The 19368-nt window shown below is 39.8% G+C and overlaps 1 protein-coding gene across 2 annotated transcripts in view; it reads right to left on the bottom strand.

Annotated features, from left to right (window-relative positions):
- The window catches only part of fanca (FA complementation group A), a 26518-nt gene extending 7362 nt beyond the window's left edge, over positions 1-19156 (bottom strand). For both annotated transcript variants that reach the window (XM_023397417.2, XM_087171504.1), the window contains exons 1-26: positions 18941-19156; positions 18207-18319; positions 17617-17713; positions 17056-17219; positions 15676-15771; positions 14679-14752; positions 13746-13855; positions 13284-13394; positions 13027-13090; positions 10922-11034; positions 10486-10562; positions 8950-9091; positions 8718-8851; positions 6607-6717; positions 6195-6290; positions 5857-5919; positions 4749-4837; positions 4512-4572; positions 4361-4410; positions 4053-4123; positions 3531-3629; positions 2842-2975; positions 2672-2742; positions 2439-2538; positions 2097-2284; positions 1818-1914 (exon numbers count right to left, since the gene is read on the bottom strand). In XM_023397417.2, the coding sequence (XP_023253185.1) occupies positions 1818-1914; positions 2097-2284; positions 2439-2538; positions 2672-2742; positions 2842-2975; positions 3531-3629; positions 4053-4123; positions 4361-4410; positions 4512-4572; positions 4749-4837; positions 5857-5919; positions 6195-6290; positions 6607-6717; positions 8718-8851; positions 8950-9091; positions 10486-10562; positions 10922-11034; positions 13027-13090; positions 13284-13394; positions 13746-13855; positions 14679-14752; positions 15676-15771; positions 17056-17219; positions 17617-17713; positions 18207-18319; positions 18941-19001 (2586 nt within the window). In that variant the 5' untranslated portion in view covers positions 19002-19156. The remainder of the gene's footprint in view (positions 1-1817; positions 1915-2096; positions 2285-2438; positions 2539-2671; positions 2743-2841; positions 2976-3530; positions 3630-4052; positions 4124-4360; positions 4411-4511; positions 4573-4748; positions 4838-5856; positions 5920-6194; positions 6291-6606; positions 6718-8717; positions 8852-8949; positions 9092-10485; positions 10563-10921; positions 11035-13026; positions 13091-13283; positions 13395-13745; positions 13856-14678; positions 14753-15675; positions 15772-17055; positions 17220-17616; positions 17714-18206; positions 18320-18940) is intronic.
- Positions 19157-19368: the final 212 nt, after the last annotated feature.

Raw genomic sequence — 19368 nt, 5'->3', positions numbered from 1 at the left:
CAGACACACAGACACATGAAGCATTTAAGTAATAAACTATTATATTATAATAAAATATAATATCATATTACAATATGATATGTTATTGATTAATATTAAAGGTGCTAATCAGTGAGGGTACAAGGCTGGTTTGCAGTATACGTTAGGAAATTGCATATTGACGTTCAGCAGTCTTTTGGATACAGGAAGGTGATGGTAGCAAGCTGTACGTAACAGTTGACCTGCTGATACATAGATGAACTGATCAGTCAATGGACAGAAAACTGATCATTAAAAATTTAAAAATCTCTCAAGGAAAAAGACCAAACATTCTGTGGATCCAGCTTCTCAGATGTGAGAATCTGCTGCTCAATTCTGTTTTAAATCATTATATCATCATCACTAACTGAATACTTTGGTTTTGGACTCTTACTATGATAAAATGTAAGATTGGTAGACTGTAATGTACATGTATCACTATTTGGACACTTTATAGCCCATCAGTTGATCAAAGAAATATTAATATGTAGTCAGTTTGCTAGGATTAGGCCTCTCCCCCCTCCCTAATGTGTTTGTCCCCTGCCCTGCCCTGCCTTGTGTGGTATAAATGCTACGGCCGATCTCTGCTCGAGGATCTTTGCCCTATGTTTTTCAGACTTCCCGGTAACCCAGGTCCAGATCCCTGCAAACCTGCAGCCTGTCACATTGCCTAGCCTTTCTGGATGTTCGTCTGCCTGCACTGCTCTTCCATCTTCTGCTAGCAGCTCCCGCCTTCCGACATCTACAACCTACTGCCAATAACTGAACTCAAACAACCAGTTTACAATAAAGAACTAGTCTGTGTTAATGGATAGAAAAGTTTTACAGGGTTCCTGCACCATTTTAATAATCAAAATCAAAGCTCTTTAAGAACACAATAAATAAAAATTAAGACCGAAAAATGTTGAAATGATTTCTTTGACTTGGACTTTTGCTTTTCTTCTCCTTTAAACAATGTTTTAAAATAGAGGCAGAGTAGAAAACTCCGTCCATGCTAGTCATGGAAGTTCAACAGCACATAAATGAGTAAAACAGAAACACAGAAGTAAAAGATCTAAACACCTGTAGCAGCAGTATTAAAAGAAGCACACCATTAATTTTGCATTTTGCTAGAAATAACTATTACTTCCTATTACTACTGAGCATTTTCTACATCCTTCTACAGAATTTCATATTCATTTATAAATAATCAGGGGGAAAAAAATATCTGGTTTTAGTGCAGACTTTTTAGCCCTTATCAATGTGCACAATTACTTTTTTCTTTTCTCACTAAAAATGATCTAATTATGTACCTGCAGACCTAAAAACTAAGCATGGTATTTTAACAAAGCCACAACAGCGTGGAACAAGTGACATGAAACCGCAACACCATAATTATTATTGGCTTATTGGCTTTGATTTTTTCTACCAGTCTTATACACACTATCTGTAAATTTAATACCTACGACACATTTACGGTAAATATAAGACGTTTTAAGACTTTATTTTCCTTCATTTTAATTTCAGACTTTTGAATGACCCACAGGGACGCTGTTTTAAGAGTCAGGAAGTGACAGATGTCATCTTCCTTTTGGCAAAAGATTGGAGACAATATGGTGAAAAGTCCTACACAGTATGACACAGATAAACGCTTTCTTTAAGTAACACAGCAGCGTTTTCTATTCTTCCTTTATCAAATCTTTTCTGCAAATAAATGGTGGAAATATTTAACCCATGACATGAGTCTTACAACATTTTTATAAAACACATGCAAACATTAAGGCATGAATGACATTAAGGCGAGTAACAGACAGTGATACCTTCTTATAGAGGCTGCTGAGAATGTAGTCCTGCTGCTGGTGCTGAGGCAGTGAGTTTCCTCTGCACAGCCCGTAACTCACAGCTGCCACACACAACCTAGACAGGACCAAAGAAGACTGTGAGTCCCAGCTCCAGCCCGATCAGATGGCCGCTATCACAAAACATTCAAAACATGATGTGCTCAATAGTTACATGAGAGATATTTTTCACTCATCATAGACCTACTGATGAGTCACCATGCATCAATATTCACATCAGCCTATAAAAAGCAACCTCACCTGACACAGGAGAGCATGAGAGTGTGTGTGCTGCAGTCCAGCGCTGAGCTGAGAGCTTCTCCAACAGGTACTGCTCTGGGCAGAATGGGCGGGACCAGCTGAACCAGAGGACTGTGGGACATGGAGGCGTGGAGGTGGACCACAAAGGCTGCCAGACCGAGTATGTGTGCAGCGCTCAGCGATGACACCTTTGGACAGAAGAGGTTTGTAAAACTGATGAGTGAATGTGCTGATTCACATTGATGTGGAGGAATGAGGTTGCAAGAGATGTAAAAAATAGAGAGACAACAGACATGAAGTGACGGACAAACACTAAGAGAAGATGAATAACGTTTAATGCACCTGGTTATGAAACAGGTCCCAGAGTCTGTGTATGATGCTGGGGAGCAGCTGTGTGTTACCAAGAAGCACAGTGATGAACCTGGAGGCCCAGAGGCTTTGTCTGGAGAGGCAAAAAACATCCGGTGTTTGTAGATAGGACACTAAATACCACTCCATACATTTGTACAATTCCTGGCAATAATCAAATTCATCTTCTATTATCTGTTGACCTCCAAAACATTTGACCCACTCACTTATCAGGAGGGTTTGCTCGAGAAGCGCCTAACAGGCACTGGCAGAAGTTTCTCAGGATCATGTTGACGACCTGAGAGTATGAGGGAGAGCTTCATCATCAAATACATTTACATACTGGCAATATAACAACATTAAAATAAAGAAGACAATGTATTTTATCAGTGAATACTTTGACATGGAGCTCAGGGGCCAGAGGAGAGTCTATGTGAACTTTGATGACTGTTTGTTCAGTAAGCTCGTCAGGACGGCCGGGGAAGATGACGCTCAGTGTGTGTGAGATCCTCGACAGCTGGGCCAGCATCTCTGAGGACACATGACCAATATGACATGTATGGACAAGAGGGATTCAAAGAGGTGGGGCTCAGCGTTAGTCAGGGAGGGTGTCTGACAGACTGTGGAATAAACTCAACATCTTACACAATATATACTTGATCTAAAAATCCCACAGAATCTTCTAGATGAAAATGTACACCGCCATTAACAGTATTTCCACTATTTACAGTATATTTTGCAACCCAGCTGCCCCTCCTGAAACCTTTTACCCCCTACAGAAAATACTGCCATAACATGAAGTAGGAAACACATCTTTAACAACCTGCTTGATTTGAAGATGTCTGACAACTGGCTATATTTACCACACTTGACTACTATTTGACATTAAGGAACACAAACAGATGTTGCGGAGGTTTCAATGCTCCATACAATCATAAAGACCACAGAAACTCCTCCAGTGTATACATATCATGAAAGCTTTTTCTCTTGGTTTAAAATCATATCATGCAGTCTTTTCCCTGACAACAGAATACAAAGCATGTGTGTGTTTGTGTGTGAGTTACTGTGATTCCTCTCTCTGCCTACCTCCATCATCTCTATCAACCACCAGCTCTGTGAACTCCTGCAGCTGAACTTTCAGGACCTCCAGAGGATCATCGCTGGTGTCCAGACACACAGCACTCTCTGAAAACACATCGCCGTGTAAATGTACTCATCCATTTCTCAAATATGTGCAACATTAGGGCGACAACTTTGTCATGATAAGAGAGGAGAAATAAAACATTTACTCCTGGTTAAATATTTTCATCTCTGTAAACCTGCTAAACTACTGTAAAGCAAACTGAAAACCAACCACATCAATAAAGTCAAAAAAGATTATTATATGTGCAAAAAATAAATATATATACTGTATATTAAAAGATAATAAATGAACAAATAAGTGTGAAAATAAAATAGAAAATCTTACAATTATTCTTTTACATTTGGTTATTCGTTTTTATATTTCCACATTTATTTTTTTATTCTTCTATAGATTTTCTCTTTTATGGCACTCCTATGACTCCATACATGAGTAAACAACAAATGAGTATGAAAAAGGAAACCCACTTTCCTGCTGTCTCTGTCTCTGGCAGGCGTCCACATAAGATGAATACTGGGCAGCAGGGATCTTGTCTGCTCTGGATACAGAAAAAAACAACCATCATAATAATGGAATTACACAATAAAATAATTACAGACGATCATTATTGGTATTGACAAGCAATTATTCTCTCAGATGTAATTTATTAAAAGAAGAAACGCTGGTAGATAATTAGAGTTATATCAACCCACATCTATAAAACTGATGCATGCATACTGTATGTGTGAACACTGACAAAGACAAGTAACATTATGCTCATCTGATAATAACTCACTTTTTCAAAGCTTCTATGAAACTCATCTGAGTATCAGCTTTCACAGGAAGCTGTAATTAAAGGACAAGTGAACTTTAATTATAGATTTGTGACAACAACATTTTTTGTTAGGCATCCTCCCCATGTATGAATGTAAGGTGAAGAGGCTCACCACTCTGGGTGTCAGCAGAGCAGGAAGGAATCGTGTCAGGAAATACGGCCGTCTGAAAATACTGTGAGAGGACACAGGTGTCAATAACTTCACCATGTCTCTGTCTTTCATTTCATTTTCAAATCTACGTGAATCATTTCATAGAAGGTAAAACAGCAAATGTACCATCTTTTTTTAGTACCTTCACATACTGTTATGTGTATGTGCTTCTGGTGAGCTGATAATCTAACTGCATACCTGGCCTCCATGACTGTGGCAGAGATTCGTCCTGTGCTCTCAAACAGAGACACTGCCTTATCCACATCCTGAACAGCCTGACACTGAGGCTGCAGACACACATATATTACACTGTTATTAACCCACCATTCACCAACCACTCATCCAGAACGTAGAATAACCCGTCTTCACAGCAGAAAGAAAAATCGTATTACTTTGTTACACTGTCTTCATCTTTCTGTCCTTTTAGATTTTACCCTATATGACAGACAAAAAAAATCTACAAACAATAATATGATACCTTAAATATGATTCCATTTACCTAACAGGCACTGGTCCCACCACTTCAGTCCCACATTTGTGGTGCAGACAGTAACGAGGTGTCTCTCATAAGAACAGGAGTAAACCGAGAATGTGGACTGATCATTTGATCTACATTAGAGTTTTTCTAGCTGAGTGAAGAAAGTGTAAACACCTTGACGTGTTTAGGAATTTGGAGGTAAGATAGCAGTACTCTTTTTTTAAGTAGAGTAACATTTAGTTTTGAAAGCAAGTGCTCAAAGTTGGCATCAAATGTCTGGTTAGATTCAAATTTAGCCTCTTGCTGGAAAATTGTTTAGGCAATGTTCCTGTACGGCTGCTTATGATTAGACAACACTCAAAACTCAACAGAATTTAAAAATGAAAATACATATATATTTATATCAGAAAAAAATCAAACATATATAGCAGATAATCATATCTGCAAGGAGGGTCACTAATGCATCAGTAATAATTATCAGCTGTGACGGTGTGTGGCTGGTATTGTTTTCACCTCGTGAGTCTGTGTGTGCGTGAGTGTGTGTGTGTTTGTGGTGTGATTACTGTCACTGTAATAGCGTAGTAGTGTTACAGGTTACAGGCGAGTAGTTGAGAACAAAATGATGATTGAGTTCAAAGGTGGGTGTGGTCCAAACAATGTACTCATCACCCATGTAATAATGTAATAATGACTACTGAGTACTCATGGGTTGGAACATCAGCATTTTGACGGCTTTGTTAAGGCTGGTGTAATCCGATCTGTAGTGTAATTATGTGCTGCACCCGGCTGTACCTTAACCATCAACTCATCACTGCATGTCACTGTTACCTGTGCTGATGCTCCACCTGCAGCAGAAAGATCCTCATATAAACCCATGTCCTCTACTGACTCCTACACACACACACACACACACACACACACACACACACACACACACACACACACACACACACACACACACCGCAGTGGAGAAAAGTAGTAGACATTAGACAGTGGGCAAAGTTCTATTCTTTTTAAAGAGTCACTATAAAAGGAGACTAACCATAATAATCTTATGTTGTGTTTCTGTTATATAGATTCAGTAAGAATGCTGAATTGTGATGCTGTATTGAAGACTAATTCCTTAATGTAATGATCCTTGATTTAATTTCTACCCTTGCTCTTACCTTGAGGTCAGCCAGCCTGGTCTTGGCCAGAGCGGTGTACTCCATCAGGAGGCTGCGGTGTTTCACCGGTATATACGGAGGGTGGAGGACATGAACCTACCAGGGGACAATGACAGGATGAGGTCTAAAAAAATCAAAGCTGGGTGATCAGAGCAGGGTTTACTCCAAATACACCAATAGTTGTTAATCATTATACCATTTTTGCTCACATACAGAATATAAAACACGTGTATTATTTCTATTTATATATGTATTTCACTATGTTACATTAATGAATCTTTCCTCCTTTGTATCACACAACTACTTTGTGTTTGCTCACAGAGATCATTAAAGGCTGGTCTGATCTAAAAGACGATATACTGTGTAATGTATCAATAATGTCCAAGTGACACGAGAACCTGCTGAACGTCACCTTGAGGTACTGTGGGGGTTCAAAAGGAACCAGGTCCGAGAGGAACTTCAACAGGAACACCAGAGATTTCTTACTTGTTGCGTGGTAGCCACTGCCACCACCAAAGGACATCTGCAAAGTCAGAGCAAAGGCACTTCATGTTGGAATGTCAGATCTGTGAACAACACAAACTGCAACTATATCAACAGGGAGCAAAGTCTGTTTGATGCCACCATTAGTCGCCAGAGTCACAAATGTTCAGATTCTACACATGAGCACTTTAATCAGCACTATACTGGCTATAGAGTAATAAACGCTGTTTAAGAATTTTTTAGGATTTTAGTGAACGACAGAGAAAATTAAAAGGTGATCAATTTCAGAAACACTAGAATATTATAGAATTTTCTTTTTTTAATTTTCAACAATAATTAATGGCCTCGTGGTCGACTGCCTCCTCCACTCAGACTAGTTTCATGTTACATCCCTGTTAATCCAGAGTCAAAGAAAATATGAAGCATATGAAAACTTTGTCATAATTGCTGTGTTTTGTTAGGTCACTGTGACCTTTGACCTTTGACCACCAAATTCTAATCAGTTCATCTGTTAGTCCTAGTGAATGTTTATGCCAAATTTTAAGAAGTTCTGTCGGGGCTTTAATGAGATATCGTGACCACAAGAATGTGACGGACAGACGTATGACTAATCAGTATGTAACAAGCCTGATATGTCTTATTCCTCTGTCCCTACACAAATAAATTAAACTATATACACTGCTCAAAAATGAAGGGAACACTTGAATTACACATCGGATCTTGATGAAGGAATTATTCAAGTTGAAAATCTTGATGTTCTTTGTATAATTTGTTGAGAACAAAATGATGTAACGGTCGATGGAAACCAATATCATCAACCCACTGAGGGCTGGATTCACAATCACACTGAATCAAAGTAAAAAATTTAAATCACAGGCTGATCCAACTTTTGTGAATTTCATCACAGCAACTCATGTGAATCAGTAGTGTGTATGGCCCCCGCGTGCCTGTATGCACTCCTAACAACATCTGGCCATCCTCCTGATGAGTGGGCGGATGGTGTCCTGCGGGACTTGCTCCCAGACCTGGATCAGGGCGTCAGTGAGCTTCTGAACAGTCTGTGGCGGTACTTGGCGGCGTCGGATGCACCGATACATAACGTCCCATAAGTGCTCAGTTGGATTTAGGTCAGGGGAACGTGAGAGCCAGTCAATGGCATCAATGCCTTCGTCATTCAGGAACTGCCCACACACTCTGGCCACATGAGGCCTTTGTCCTGCACCAGGAGGAACCCAGGGCCACTGCACCAGTGTCAGGTCTGACAATCACTCTGAGGATTTCCTCCCTGTACCTAACAGCAGTCAGGGTACTGCTGGCTGTGACATGGAGGTCTGTGAGACCCTCCAAGGATCTGCCTCCCCAGATCATCACCGACCCACCACCAAACCGCTCATGCTGGATGATGTTACGGGCAGCATAACGTTCACCACGGCGTCTCCAGACTCTAAGAGAGAACCATGGGCTCCTGGTAGAGACTGTGCTGGGAGACACAGCAAACCTTCTTGCAACCACAAGTATGGATATGCCATCCTGAGGAGCTGGACTAACCTGATTGCGCTGCAGGCACCGCCTCATGCTACCAGTAGTGACAAGCACACCAGCAAAACACAAAACTAGAGAAGAATCAGTCAGGAAGGATCAGGAGAGAGCAACTGTCTGTGGATACCACATGGGGTTGTCTTGCTGTTGCCTCTCCATTGCACCTGTTGTCACTTTCATTTGCACCAAAGCAGGTGAAACTGATTCACAATCACTTGTGCTTCCTAAATGGACAGATTGATATCCCTGAGGTTAAACTGACTTGGTGTTCCCTCATTTTTTTAAGCAGTGTATTTGTGACCAGGAAATTTATGTCTTTAGTAGGAACCAATGGGCTTAGGCAGGGAGGTCAGACAGTGCTGAGCGAGGGGTAAACACGTTGTTGGCTTAGCTCTTGTCATGCCATTTGTTGACAAAAAGAGAAATGTAGAATAACGCCATCCTCATCCTTTAAGAGACTCTTCGGTTAAAACCCTGCTGTTGTAAAAACTGAGATGAAACCTTGAACCAGTCGCTGTAGGAGGAGAAGATGCCTGTCCCCTCCAGTGCAGCCTGCCGAGCCAACAAAAAGGCAGTTATCATGTTCTCCAAGTCGTAGCTTTCGAATGCAGAACTCAGCAGTCTGGACAGCAGCTCTAATGGAGGCACAAACAGAGTAGAAACAAGCCATTTATTGACCACACAAAGTACTTCAATTTAAAATTTGAATCCAAGAATAAACGTATCACTAAACCTTTGAGGCTGGGCGGGGCGCAGGGGTTGTAAACCAGCAGAGTGGACAAGAAGCACAGGACGTGTTTCCAGTTGACCTCATGGGTTTCCAAAACCTGCTGCAGGTGACGCAGCAGCTGCTCCACACTGAAGATCACAGCCAGCTTTTACAGAAACACAGCAACAACACAGACGAGTCACTGTTCGCTCTATTGCAATCGACCCTGGCTACAGATCTGAGGACACATAAAGGCTAGGCTCCTTATAGAGCTGTGAAACCAAACAGAAAAGTGTTACTCTGAAGAAACCAGGATCAGAATACAGCAGCTGACTGACACACTGACATATATACTGTAAATAAATCAGTACTCTCAATACATCCTTGCTCTGGGCTGAGGGCCGTACACCTGAAGCCTGTAGTCATTTGACTGCTGTTGTGTCTGTCTACAGCTTGAAATACAGGAATGACAGTGACTGTGTGAAGCTGCAGAAGAGTGAGGCTTGTGGCTGCTAATATAATGTGTAGTTTCAATTAATTGCTTCAATTAATTAAGGAATGAAATGTAGAATTCCAATAAATGTTCCCCAAAACAAATTGGACAAGATGATCTCTAGATTCATTTGGAATAGCAAAAGCCAAGAATAAAAGGTAGCACTTCACAATAAGACTACTTATAAATGGTTTATAATTGGGTTATTAATTCAGTTGTTAAAGCTTTATAAATGATAAATAAACAATTATATTATTATAAATTCTGACGAAGCAGCAGGGGCAAATGCTGGATGACAGAGAAAACAAAAGAAAGCTCAGTAACTAATGCGATATGAGGCTGAACAGTACAGATACATGCGGGCTCTCTATTTGGCAAGGAAAAGGTCACTGTTGCTCTTTTTATTTAATGTGTTATGACAGCTTAATGATTTATAAAGTGTTAATAAGCTAATTAATAAACTAGTTATAAACCATTCATAAGTCCTTTATATGGGAAGTCTTATTGTAAAGTGGTACTGAATGGCTCTACTAACTCTTAGGGAATATTTCTACGCTCTCAACTCAGACCTCTGGGCTGTTGGTGTACACCTGACTGTGTGTCTCCATGGAAATAAACGTAAAGGGAGATTCAGGGTTACCTGACCCAGATCTTGATGGGGGAGAAATATTTGATAAGGGCTTTGAGACATGTTATAGATCCAATAGTAACATTTATGCTAGAAATATGGAATGTTACAGTAGAAAAATATCCAAATTAAAGAGGGGGGTTCCTGAGCTGGTCTGCATATGACTAAAGCCAGGAGTGTATATCCAATATTCAAAGAATGGGCACAAAAAGATACAAAGGGAGCGTGTACAGTCTCAGAAGTTTTTTTAAAGGCAAAGTATAGTCTCGAAAACAAAGATTTTCTTTTAGAAATTTACAGATGGATGTGAAATCCAAAGGCAACAGTGACAGTGTACAAAGCTAGATAACAGTTTAATATATACAGACCATGTCACATGTGAAAAGCCATTTTAATCTTGGCAAACTTCAGTACATGTGAAGGTTTAGATAACACTCACTTTACGGAACAGAGAGGTCAACGACCGGCTGGCTTTTGCAAAGGTCCACTTGTTCTGCAGAGTGATGGCATCTGACACTGAGAGAATACGGTTCAGTTGATTCACTCAAGGTTTTTCAGAAATTACGTTTGTTTTCATTATGTGAGGAGCATGTACTGTGTATAAGGACACTTATTTCAAAGTCCTCCCAAAACCAACATTTTCTGAGCCCATTCAAAGCTCTTGCCAGATGAGTGTAGGCAAATATAGGCATCAACATTATCAAGAAAAAAACAGCAACAAACTGTGAAAATAAACTGGGTGATATACTTAGGTGATATCCAAAATTGAATATTCAGTCCAGCAAAATATCAATATCATTTTCAATATTTTGAAAAACATTGCATATGGACAGAAATATAATATCAGCCCAAGTCTATCTATGACTTGTCTTTACCTGTTAGTCGGGGCTTGTATGTGAGTGTCTGAGTGAGGGAGTGTGTGAAGAAACGCTGGAGGGCTTCCGTTGACGCTGAAACTCCACATAATGAAGCATCAAATATTTGAATCCTACACAAAACACAGAGCAGAGAGGTAAGAAACAGAGACATCTAATGCTGCACATTTTCACAATGCTCAGGCATTTTGGATAAAAACAGGACAGTTAACTTCAATGCTATTGACCACAGTGTCTTGTGTTTAATTATAGGAGGTAAATACCACAGTCAGTGTTTTCAAGTTACATATGTGTATGCATCCACGTTTAAATGAACAGCTGGATGCTGCAGACAGTCTCAGGTGGTCGTGACTCAGTGTGTGAAGCATGCAGACTGAGCTGAGTGGGCCAGTTACTGTCGCGTTTACACTGATTTAAGTAAAGTCTGATCATAGGTGCCAGGTGCATCGCTCCAGCATTTCAGGACCAGACAAGCACCGAAGGAATTTTCACACTCCAGTGCCAGAGTTTACGGAGACCTGCGCACAACGGAAAACTCATCCAGTCAGCTGCCGTCCTGCTGGATTAATGTGTTCTGAAAAAATGTGGCGAAGTTACCAGAGAGGCGACAGGTCTGCACAGAAAATCTCGAGTGGGCATGAGCTGAAAACTGGACATCAGATGGAACCACAAAATCCTGGTTCCTGTGGCCCAATACAGGAGCTGCATCCTTACACAGGAGCTCATCATAAGTTACAGGCCAGTGACCACATTGTCTTTAACAGATATTTGATGTCAATCGCTGATACATTACTTGATTGACAGAAAATGAATCGATTCATCCTTTAAATGATTTTTCAAGCCAAAATGCAAAACATTCTCCAGCGCCAGCCTCTGAACTATGAGGATTTCCTGCTTTTCTTTGTCCTTTGAGATAGTAAACAGAGTCTTTAGATTTTAAATTGTTGTTTGGAAAAACAAGTGATCTAAAGATGAGACCATGAATTTTCACTGTTTCCTGCTATTTTATAGACTGATCGATTAATCAAGACAATTACTAGTTAATCAATTAACTAAAAACAAAGGTGAGCTGCTAGTTACAGACCTAAACTAGACTGAAGGTCAGTACCAGGGGTAAGTAATAGAATCCAGATATAATCTTAGAAGTCTGGAGCCAGCTGCACAAAACAACCTTAAGTCTTCTCCTTAAGGTTTCCTTAAAATGTTCACTTAAGTATTTAAGGTTTTCCGCCTTATCTTGGTTTTATACTTAAGGAATCCCTTAAAGCCAGTTAAACTGTTGGACAAAAGACCTTAGAAACCATAACTTAATCAAACCTTAACTGCAACATGACTGAGTTCATGGTGATAAATGAAGAACATGAACACATCCCAAGAAGAGTGGGCGAACCCAACGGACACCATTAACAATGAGGAACTGATTCTACATCGCAGGTTTGACCGGCAGGCAATTTCTGATTAGTCCGAGGTGGATCACTCTACTTTCCACACCTTTATGAGCTCAACGGTTTTATAAAACGTGATCTTTCTGGTCAGGTATAATCGAGGTGTTTCATGTCCACAGATCAGCGGTGTGCCGGGTCACTCACTGAGTTTAAAGTCTCTGACTGTCCGCTGAACCCTGTGAAGTTCCCGTCAAAACAACAGGAGGATGAGATAACAGTGCACTCTTTTAATGTTGCTGTCTTCCCACAAGCTAATGTCAGCAAACATTTCCATGGAATCAGTAGAATTTTACTGCTGTAAAAACTCTCTCACTGCTGTAAATTAAACCTTTTAAGAGATTCTGTCAACACCCTCAAGTAACTCTCTCAGCTACGGAGAAATTAAACCTTAGGTGTTAAACTTAAGTAGGAAATTTAAGGTGTTTTGTGCAACCAGCTCCTGGTTCTTCAGCACAGAACATCATAGATACAGGAAGTGGTTCAATAAAAGTTATAAGGATATATTCACCATAGATCTGTTGCTAGTTGTGCAGTATGTGTTAAGCTCCCTGTTCTTTACCAGAGTGTGTGTGTGTTCTGTCATGTCTTGCATTGTTTTTGTACTGGGGACTCGTTATCTGATTACATAAAGGTTAATAGGGCAAATAAAAAACAAAGCACCAAAGCTCAGCTGCCGCTCCAGCAGACTGCAACGCCTGACTCTTGTCCACAGTGTCCAGAAGCCCTGGAGCAAAAAGACAGAAAAACAATGAAATGTTAAAAAGAAAGACAAAAAAGAAAAGTACTAAAATTAGACCTCTTAGCAGTTAAAGAAGTAGAGAATAGCTTTCGGGGTCCTGAGGTGTGAATCAAAGTACTTTACTAAATATTTAATCATCACAGGACAGGGTAAGTGGGACGGGCACATGTAGACTCACAGAAGAGCATTTCATCGAGCAGTGAGCAGCAGAGCAGGGAGACCCTCCTGTCTGGAGCTGCTGGTTCAGGACTCCGCTCAAAGCCGGATCCCACCAAGACTCCAACGAGCACTGGAACACAGGAGATCTCAGCTTAGCTTTATCTCAATCAGCAGGGCTGACACCACAAGAATACACTTCATATATGTCATTTAGTGAACATTTTTTCAAGTGTACGTGATACCAGGAGGGCAGTTTTTTTTTGTAGCTTGGGTGGTTGCAGTTACAACACCTAACCAAGACCAACGCTAGCTGTTTCTCCCTGTTCCCGCTCTTTATGCTACGTTAAACTGACCAGCTTTTCTCTGTCCAGGTCTCAATAGGAACAGCTTTCAGCTTTAACATGAGTTTGTTGATGAATGATTGACGTCTTACAAGAAGCGCAACTACAACTAAATGAGTGAAAGACATCTGTGAACTTACTTGACAACACTTTCTGTTGAACTTGTTTGGTCTCCTCTTCCCCCTGTGGAGGTGTCCAACTGCACAGAGCCTTCAACTGAGACACCAACCAGGACCTCACACCTTCATCACTGAATGGAGAACAGCAACAAGAGAGCAGACTACTACTGACTACATCCACTGTGACAACAGAACTAGCAGCCAAGTGTCTGTGTGTTTTGCTGTGAATTCAGCAAAGAATGAAGTTATTGATCTGAGATAATAAGTTGAATTTTATAAGCAACTATGTATCCAAATAGAGATTAATTAATATTCAGCACCACTGAATTTGTAGCATTGAATGATTTTACTTTGAAAGGGTCTGGGTATCATCAGATAATCCGTGATTCATTTGTAATTTAAAGGGGGGGGGGGGGCTTTTTACAGTTCACTTTCACTTTCTGTCCGGACAGTTTTCGGTTTCAAACTAAATAGAAATCAGAAACAAGATTTATTTTACAGATTCACACACTGAGAAAGAAATCCAGTTTCTCAGTTGCTCATCTGAACTTGTCTTTCTTGTCCTCAGTCTACTGTACTTTGATGGAGCCTTGGTTCAAGCTGGAATTTCCCATCATACACTGTGTTGTCTGAATGAGTGAAGGTTTTTGAATTAACCACTTCCCTAAAAAAAAGAAACCGACAACGGTTTGTTTTCATAGTAAAATATCTCAATGCTATAAATGCAGTGGTATTTAGTGTTCAGGCGCTGGTTAACTTTCAGTTAAATTATGAATTCAGTTGCTTAAAAGATTCAAATCCTGAAGGACTTTCCTTTGCTTTAATAAGCTTCCATGAAAATACTGGTTCCAAAGTTGTGACATTAATCCCTGGATGATAGACGAGCTTTCCAGCAGCTGACCCTGATCAACCAACAGTTTGCCTCAAACTGGATAAAAAATGAACTTTTCTTACCTCTCTAAAATGTACTTGAGAGTGAGGATGCTGTGAACATGAAGATGATACACCACCTCCAGACTGGGAAGCCGCTGTAGAAACACCACAGTAGATTTTACATTTACTTCATCTATTCTGTTGTGTAAGAAATTCATGCTGAGTGACTTTACTTTTTATTGTACTATCAAGTAAGAAACAAATGGCAGTTAATGCTGAGGAAAATGTCTGGCTGTGGCAGTTTAACAATAATAATATGAATATGAAAGATACACTTCATTTATAGAATAAGCAATAATAATTTCAATAATAATAAAATTGTAAGACTTAATAACAATAAATAATTTATTTTCATACGAGAGATGCAGCTCAAAGTGCTTTACAATAAGAAAATCAAATAGTACAATAAATTAAGAGCAAATAGAAGTACAATGAAAATAGATAATTGAAAGACAGTACATGATAAAATATGTAAATGAAAATATAAACAGGAACCAGTAAGAATAGTAAAAGATGAGAGAATTAGTTGAAAGCCAAGTTAAATAAATAGGTTCCAGCTGTTGTTTAAAAATGTTCACAGACTTTTCCATAGTTTTGGAGCATAGTTTAAAAAAAAGCTGCACTGCCTTCTTGTGTGTACGATTGTGTGTATTTAAAAGTCTGGCAGTGGGAGATGTGAGAGCTTGTGCAGGATTATAAAACGACACAGAATCTGCAATGAAGGCCGGTCCCAAACCCTTAAGAGCTTTAAAAGCAGGTTAAAGGACTTTCAAATCTCTTCTAAAAGATACTGGGAGCCAGTGGAGTGAAGCTTAAACCAGGGTGATACGAGACCAACTGAAATAAAGGAGTGAAAACTTTTTAAAGGGATGAATTTTCCAAATTAACTTCTTCAGTTGTGTTTTACTTTGACTCGTCTGTGTAGAGCTCAGACTGAAAATCCTGAACCTGTTGAGAAGTGAATACCTTTTTTAGGCCTCATATACAGTGTATGAACGTGCTATAATAACACACACACCTGATCTCTCCTGTACTCTTGCCACAGCAATTTAGGGCAGAGGGCTCCCTGTGATAGCAGGTCTTTGCTGGACTCCAGGAGGACACACAGCTGGACCTGGAGAGGACAGGACAGGCACTTATGGGGTTTTCATACATAACATGCTTTCTATTCTCTGAACAAGAATCCTGCAGTAAAGAAAGACCAATAAAAGAGCAATGTTAAATCACCCAACAGGTCTGTGACACATCTGACATGCAGCTATTTTCAACTGGTAAATCAGGTCTGACACATACATCAAATACACTACAGACCCTAAATTAAAGATGCAGCTGAGCTTTTTAGTAAAAATACATTTGCCACATTTTTTAAAAGAAGAGCGTGGGGCATCCATCATATGATAGTCCTGATTTAGTGGCAGCTTCTCAGCAAATTATGTACATTTATATAATATGTATCTAATTCAGTGATCTGCTTACAGATCAAGATCTCTTTGGCAAGAGAGACGTGAGTACAGCAGAAGTAGAACAAACATACAAACAATCATTAAAAGCACATATACAAATAGTCAAAATTAAAAGTTTAAAATATGAAAGTTTTTAAAATTGTGTGTAATTTGTTAATTTCCCCTCTGAGGATCAATACTGTCTTATCTTATCTTAACTAGTTCTAATCATGTGGTGTTTGGCACTGGAAGGAAGCCTTGCCTAATTCAGCAAATATTTGTGGAGTATCTAGAGACAGACCTCAGATGTGTGACGTGTCCCAGAACCAGACAGAATAGTTCTGTACAGTCTGCACTAATCACCACAGCAAACTGTATCAGCAGTTAGTACACATTAAAAATTAACATATTTCACTATTTTTTACTAACAAGAAATCAAACTACTCATGTAATGTCATACGTCAATCAACCTGCAACTTTGTCATGCTCCTGTCAATCAAACTTCCCAAAGAGAAAGAAAAATCTCTTCCTCAACATTAAATACTCTTTGTTCTTCTTTCCGTGTTCTCTCTGGAGCTGTCTCATCATAACCTACAAATTTGAATTTTTTGCAACTGTGAGCATCTCATCTGTTTCCTTTGTGCTTTGCATTCTGCAGGAAATAAAAGTAAAGTTAGATTTAGTTCACAGGTAGCCTCAGCTGAAGAACCCAGGGAGAGCATCACATGTTGTACAGAGACCTGCATCATAGTTCCAGTGACACTAGCACTTACACACTCAACCAACAAACTGTTGATGAAGTGGTTGGTAAAAGTTCAGATGGTCCTTTAGATTCAAGAAATATATACAATATATACATATATATGCAAACATTTGCATGAGAGTTCAGATTGAACGCTCACCTTGGATTATGCCACAAAGAAATGTAACATCAAATCCCACCATCAGATACTCACTCTCTGAGAGGAAGTGAGCAGCTCTCTCCTCTTGTCTTTGTCCTCCTCCTCCTCTTCTTCTTCTTCAGTGCCAGTGATCTCCATCAGTCTCTCAAGCACCGTCTTCACGGACAGCACCACCAGCGGGACGCCCAGCTGCGTGGCCTGATGCCTCAGCTCACACACTGTCCACAGGTAACACAACACACGCTCCAGTTCACAGCATTAACTTCATGTTAAAGCTGGTGTTCTGAGCAGAGACCATTTTCATGCATCTCCTTTGTGGTGTATGAAAGCAACAAACCAACATCTGAAAACTTACAGTTGTCCAGCAGATAAACACTGAACAAAGATGTACGTCATGAAAAGGTTATGCCAACTTGTTCATGTCTCAAATATTATATGTCAAGTCCTAACACACTAACAGTCCTAACACTGAGAATTTCAAACGTCCCTGTCTTCCTCCATTCTTTTACAGCTCTTTGTTTTGTAAGGACTGTATACAGCAGCAGGTGTCTCTGGGCCACACACAGAGTGACACAACTTTAGCAAAACTGATGTACAGTACAGAGTCTTACTCACCCAGCAGTGACCCCACAATGGTAGATGAGATACAGTCAGACGGTGCTGGTTTCTGCTTTCCATTCTGAGAGCAAAGAATGCTGCTCGGATCTGGATTCTGCAAAAAGTGTGAAAACACAGTAAAGATATATTAACAAGATTGAATTCAGTCTACTGCTGAGGAGATTTGAGGCTGAGGCTGCTTTTTCTAATTCTTTAAAATTCATTTAACACTGTATCATACAGGTATAATTCAGACAGAAGTGCTTATTCCAATAGTGTGTTTTTTTGTGCTTTAAAACATCTTTCATTTGAGACAAAATACAATGCAGAATACTGCATTTCCCACCAAAGTGGCGCATAAGATGAATCTAATATAATGGCCGGTAGAAGCTGCAAACCTTTGCATAGTCTTACACAAATAGAAGCACATTTTTTGCCAGTCGGACATTTTTATATATAATCTCACAGTTCTGACATTGTCAGTTGTCACACCCTCTTTCTAAGTCCACAGATCAGTATAAAATATGATTATTATAAGGGCTTAATGTTTGTTCACTGGCTGTGCAGCCCAGTAATTTCTCTCTTCGTCCTGAGGTCACTTCACTCACCCCAACCTCCCTGAGCAGACTGCAGAGGTTCTGCTGCTGCTCCAGCAGCTGGATCGCTGCCTCCTGCAGCCGCCGACCATCTTCCAGCTTCGGCCTCTTCACCACACGACCAGCTGGGACCACAACAGGAACAACACATGATGCTTAGACATTTTTAAAAAGTAATATATAGTCAGATATAGCAAAAACAAAACTAGTTGCAAAGTATGGATGAGCAGGGATGTCACAGGAAAAGTAATAAAACATTTCCCTAATTTCATATCTTTTAAAAATAGGAATTGTAAAAAGAATTTATAAATGAACCATTAATCCACCAATACATTTTTATTTGAGAAGGCATTTTAAAAATATGAAATTAAGGAAATGCTTAATTACTTTTCCTGTTACATCTCTGGTCCTCCACAGTAAAGTCTTGGCCAACTTAAACCATGAATAAACATCACGTATTTACATGCATATACCTTTAGTAGGTTAATTTGTTGAAAGAAATGTAAACGGGGATGATTCTCTAATAAGGTCCACGTCAAACTCCACAGTTTAATATATCCCTTCTAATAGTCGAAGGAGGTTAACTCGACATCAGTGACGTTACAAATTTCACGTTAAACGGGGAGAATGTACGAGGATGACCGTTAGGACCGTTAGTCTGACTGTGGGTTTCAGTTTCAGGTCGTATTCATTGTTTAATGACGCTTCATAAAGAATAAAGTGAAATGGTCCAGTTAACAACTCACCGAGGAGGCTCGACAGAGTCCTCTCCTGAGGGACGGATTCACACGTTGCACTCACTGACATTGACAAAACGACGTGTTTACAAGACGCTTCGATAGAGAGGAGACGTCTCAGCCGCTTATTAATGTGAAATTAATTCATTAACGGTGCTCCGGAGAGTTAATTGCCTCTATTTGCTTTTTCAAGCTGTCATGTTTTGTTTCCTGTTCTCCTCCATGTTTCCCCCTCGCGCTCTTGTTTGTCATTGGTCAATTCTACAGCCAATCAGAAGAAACAAAGGTGGGACAAACAAAACCATCCCGGAGTTTAATCCTAAATATCTGTTAATTGTGGATGTTAAAAGTTAAAGGTTCATTTGTTTGTATGCATTTATGCATTTGTGGAACAAACTGAAGCTAATAAAAGTAATCAGGGGATTGAAAAACAGACC

This window comes from Seriola lalandi, unplaced genomic scaffold (genome assembly GCF_002814215.2).
Source record: "Seriola lalandi dorsalis isolate HSWRI2012SDOR001 ecotype SW California unplaced genomic scaffold, Sedor1 jcf7180002055008, whole genome shotgun sequence".
NCBI classification, from domain to species: domain Eukaryota; kingdom Metazoa; phylum Chordata; class Actinopteri; order Carangiformes; family Carangidae; genus Seriola; species Seriola lalandi.
The sequence above is the reverse complement of the archived record's forward strand: the minus strand, read 5'-3'. Positions and strand labels throughout refer to the sequence as shown.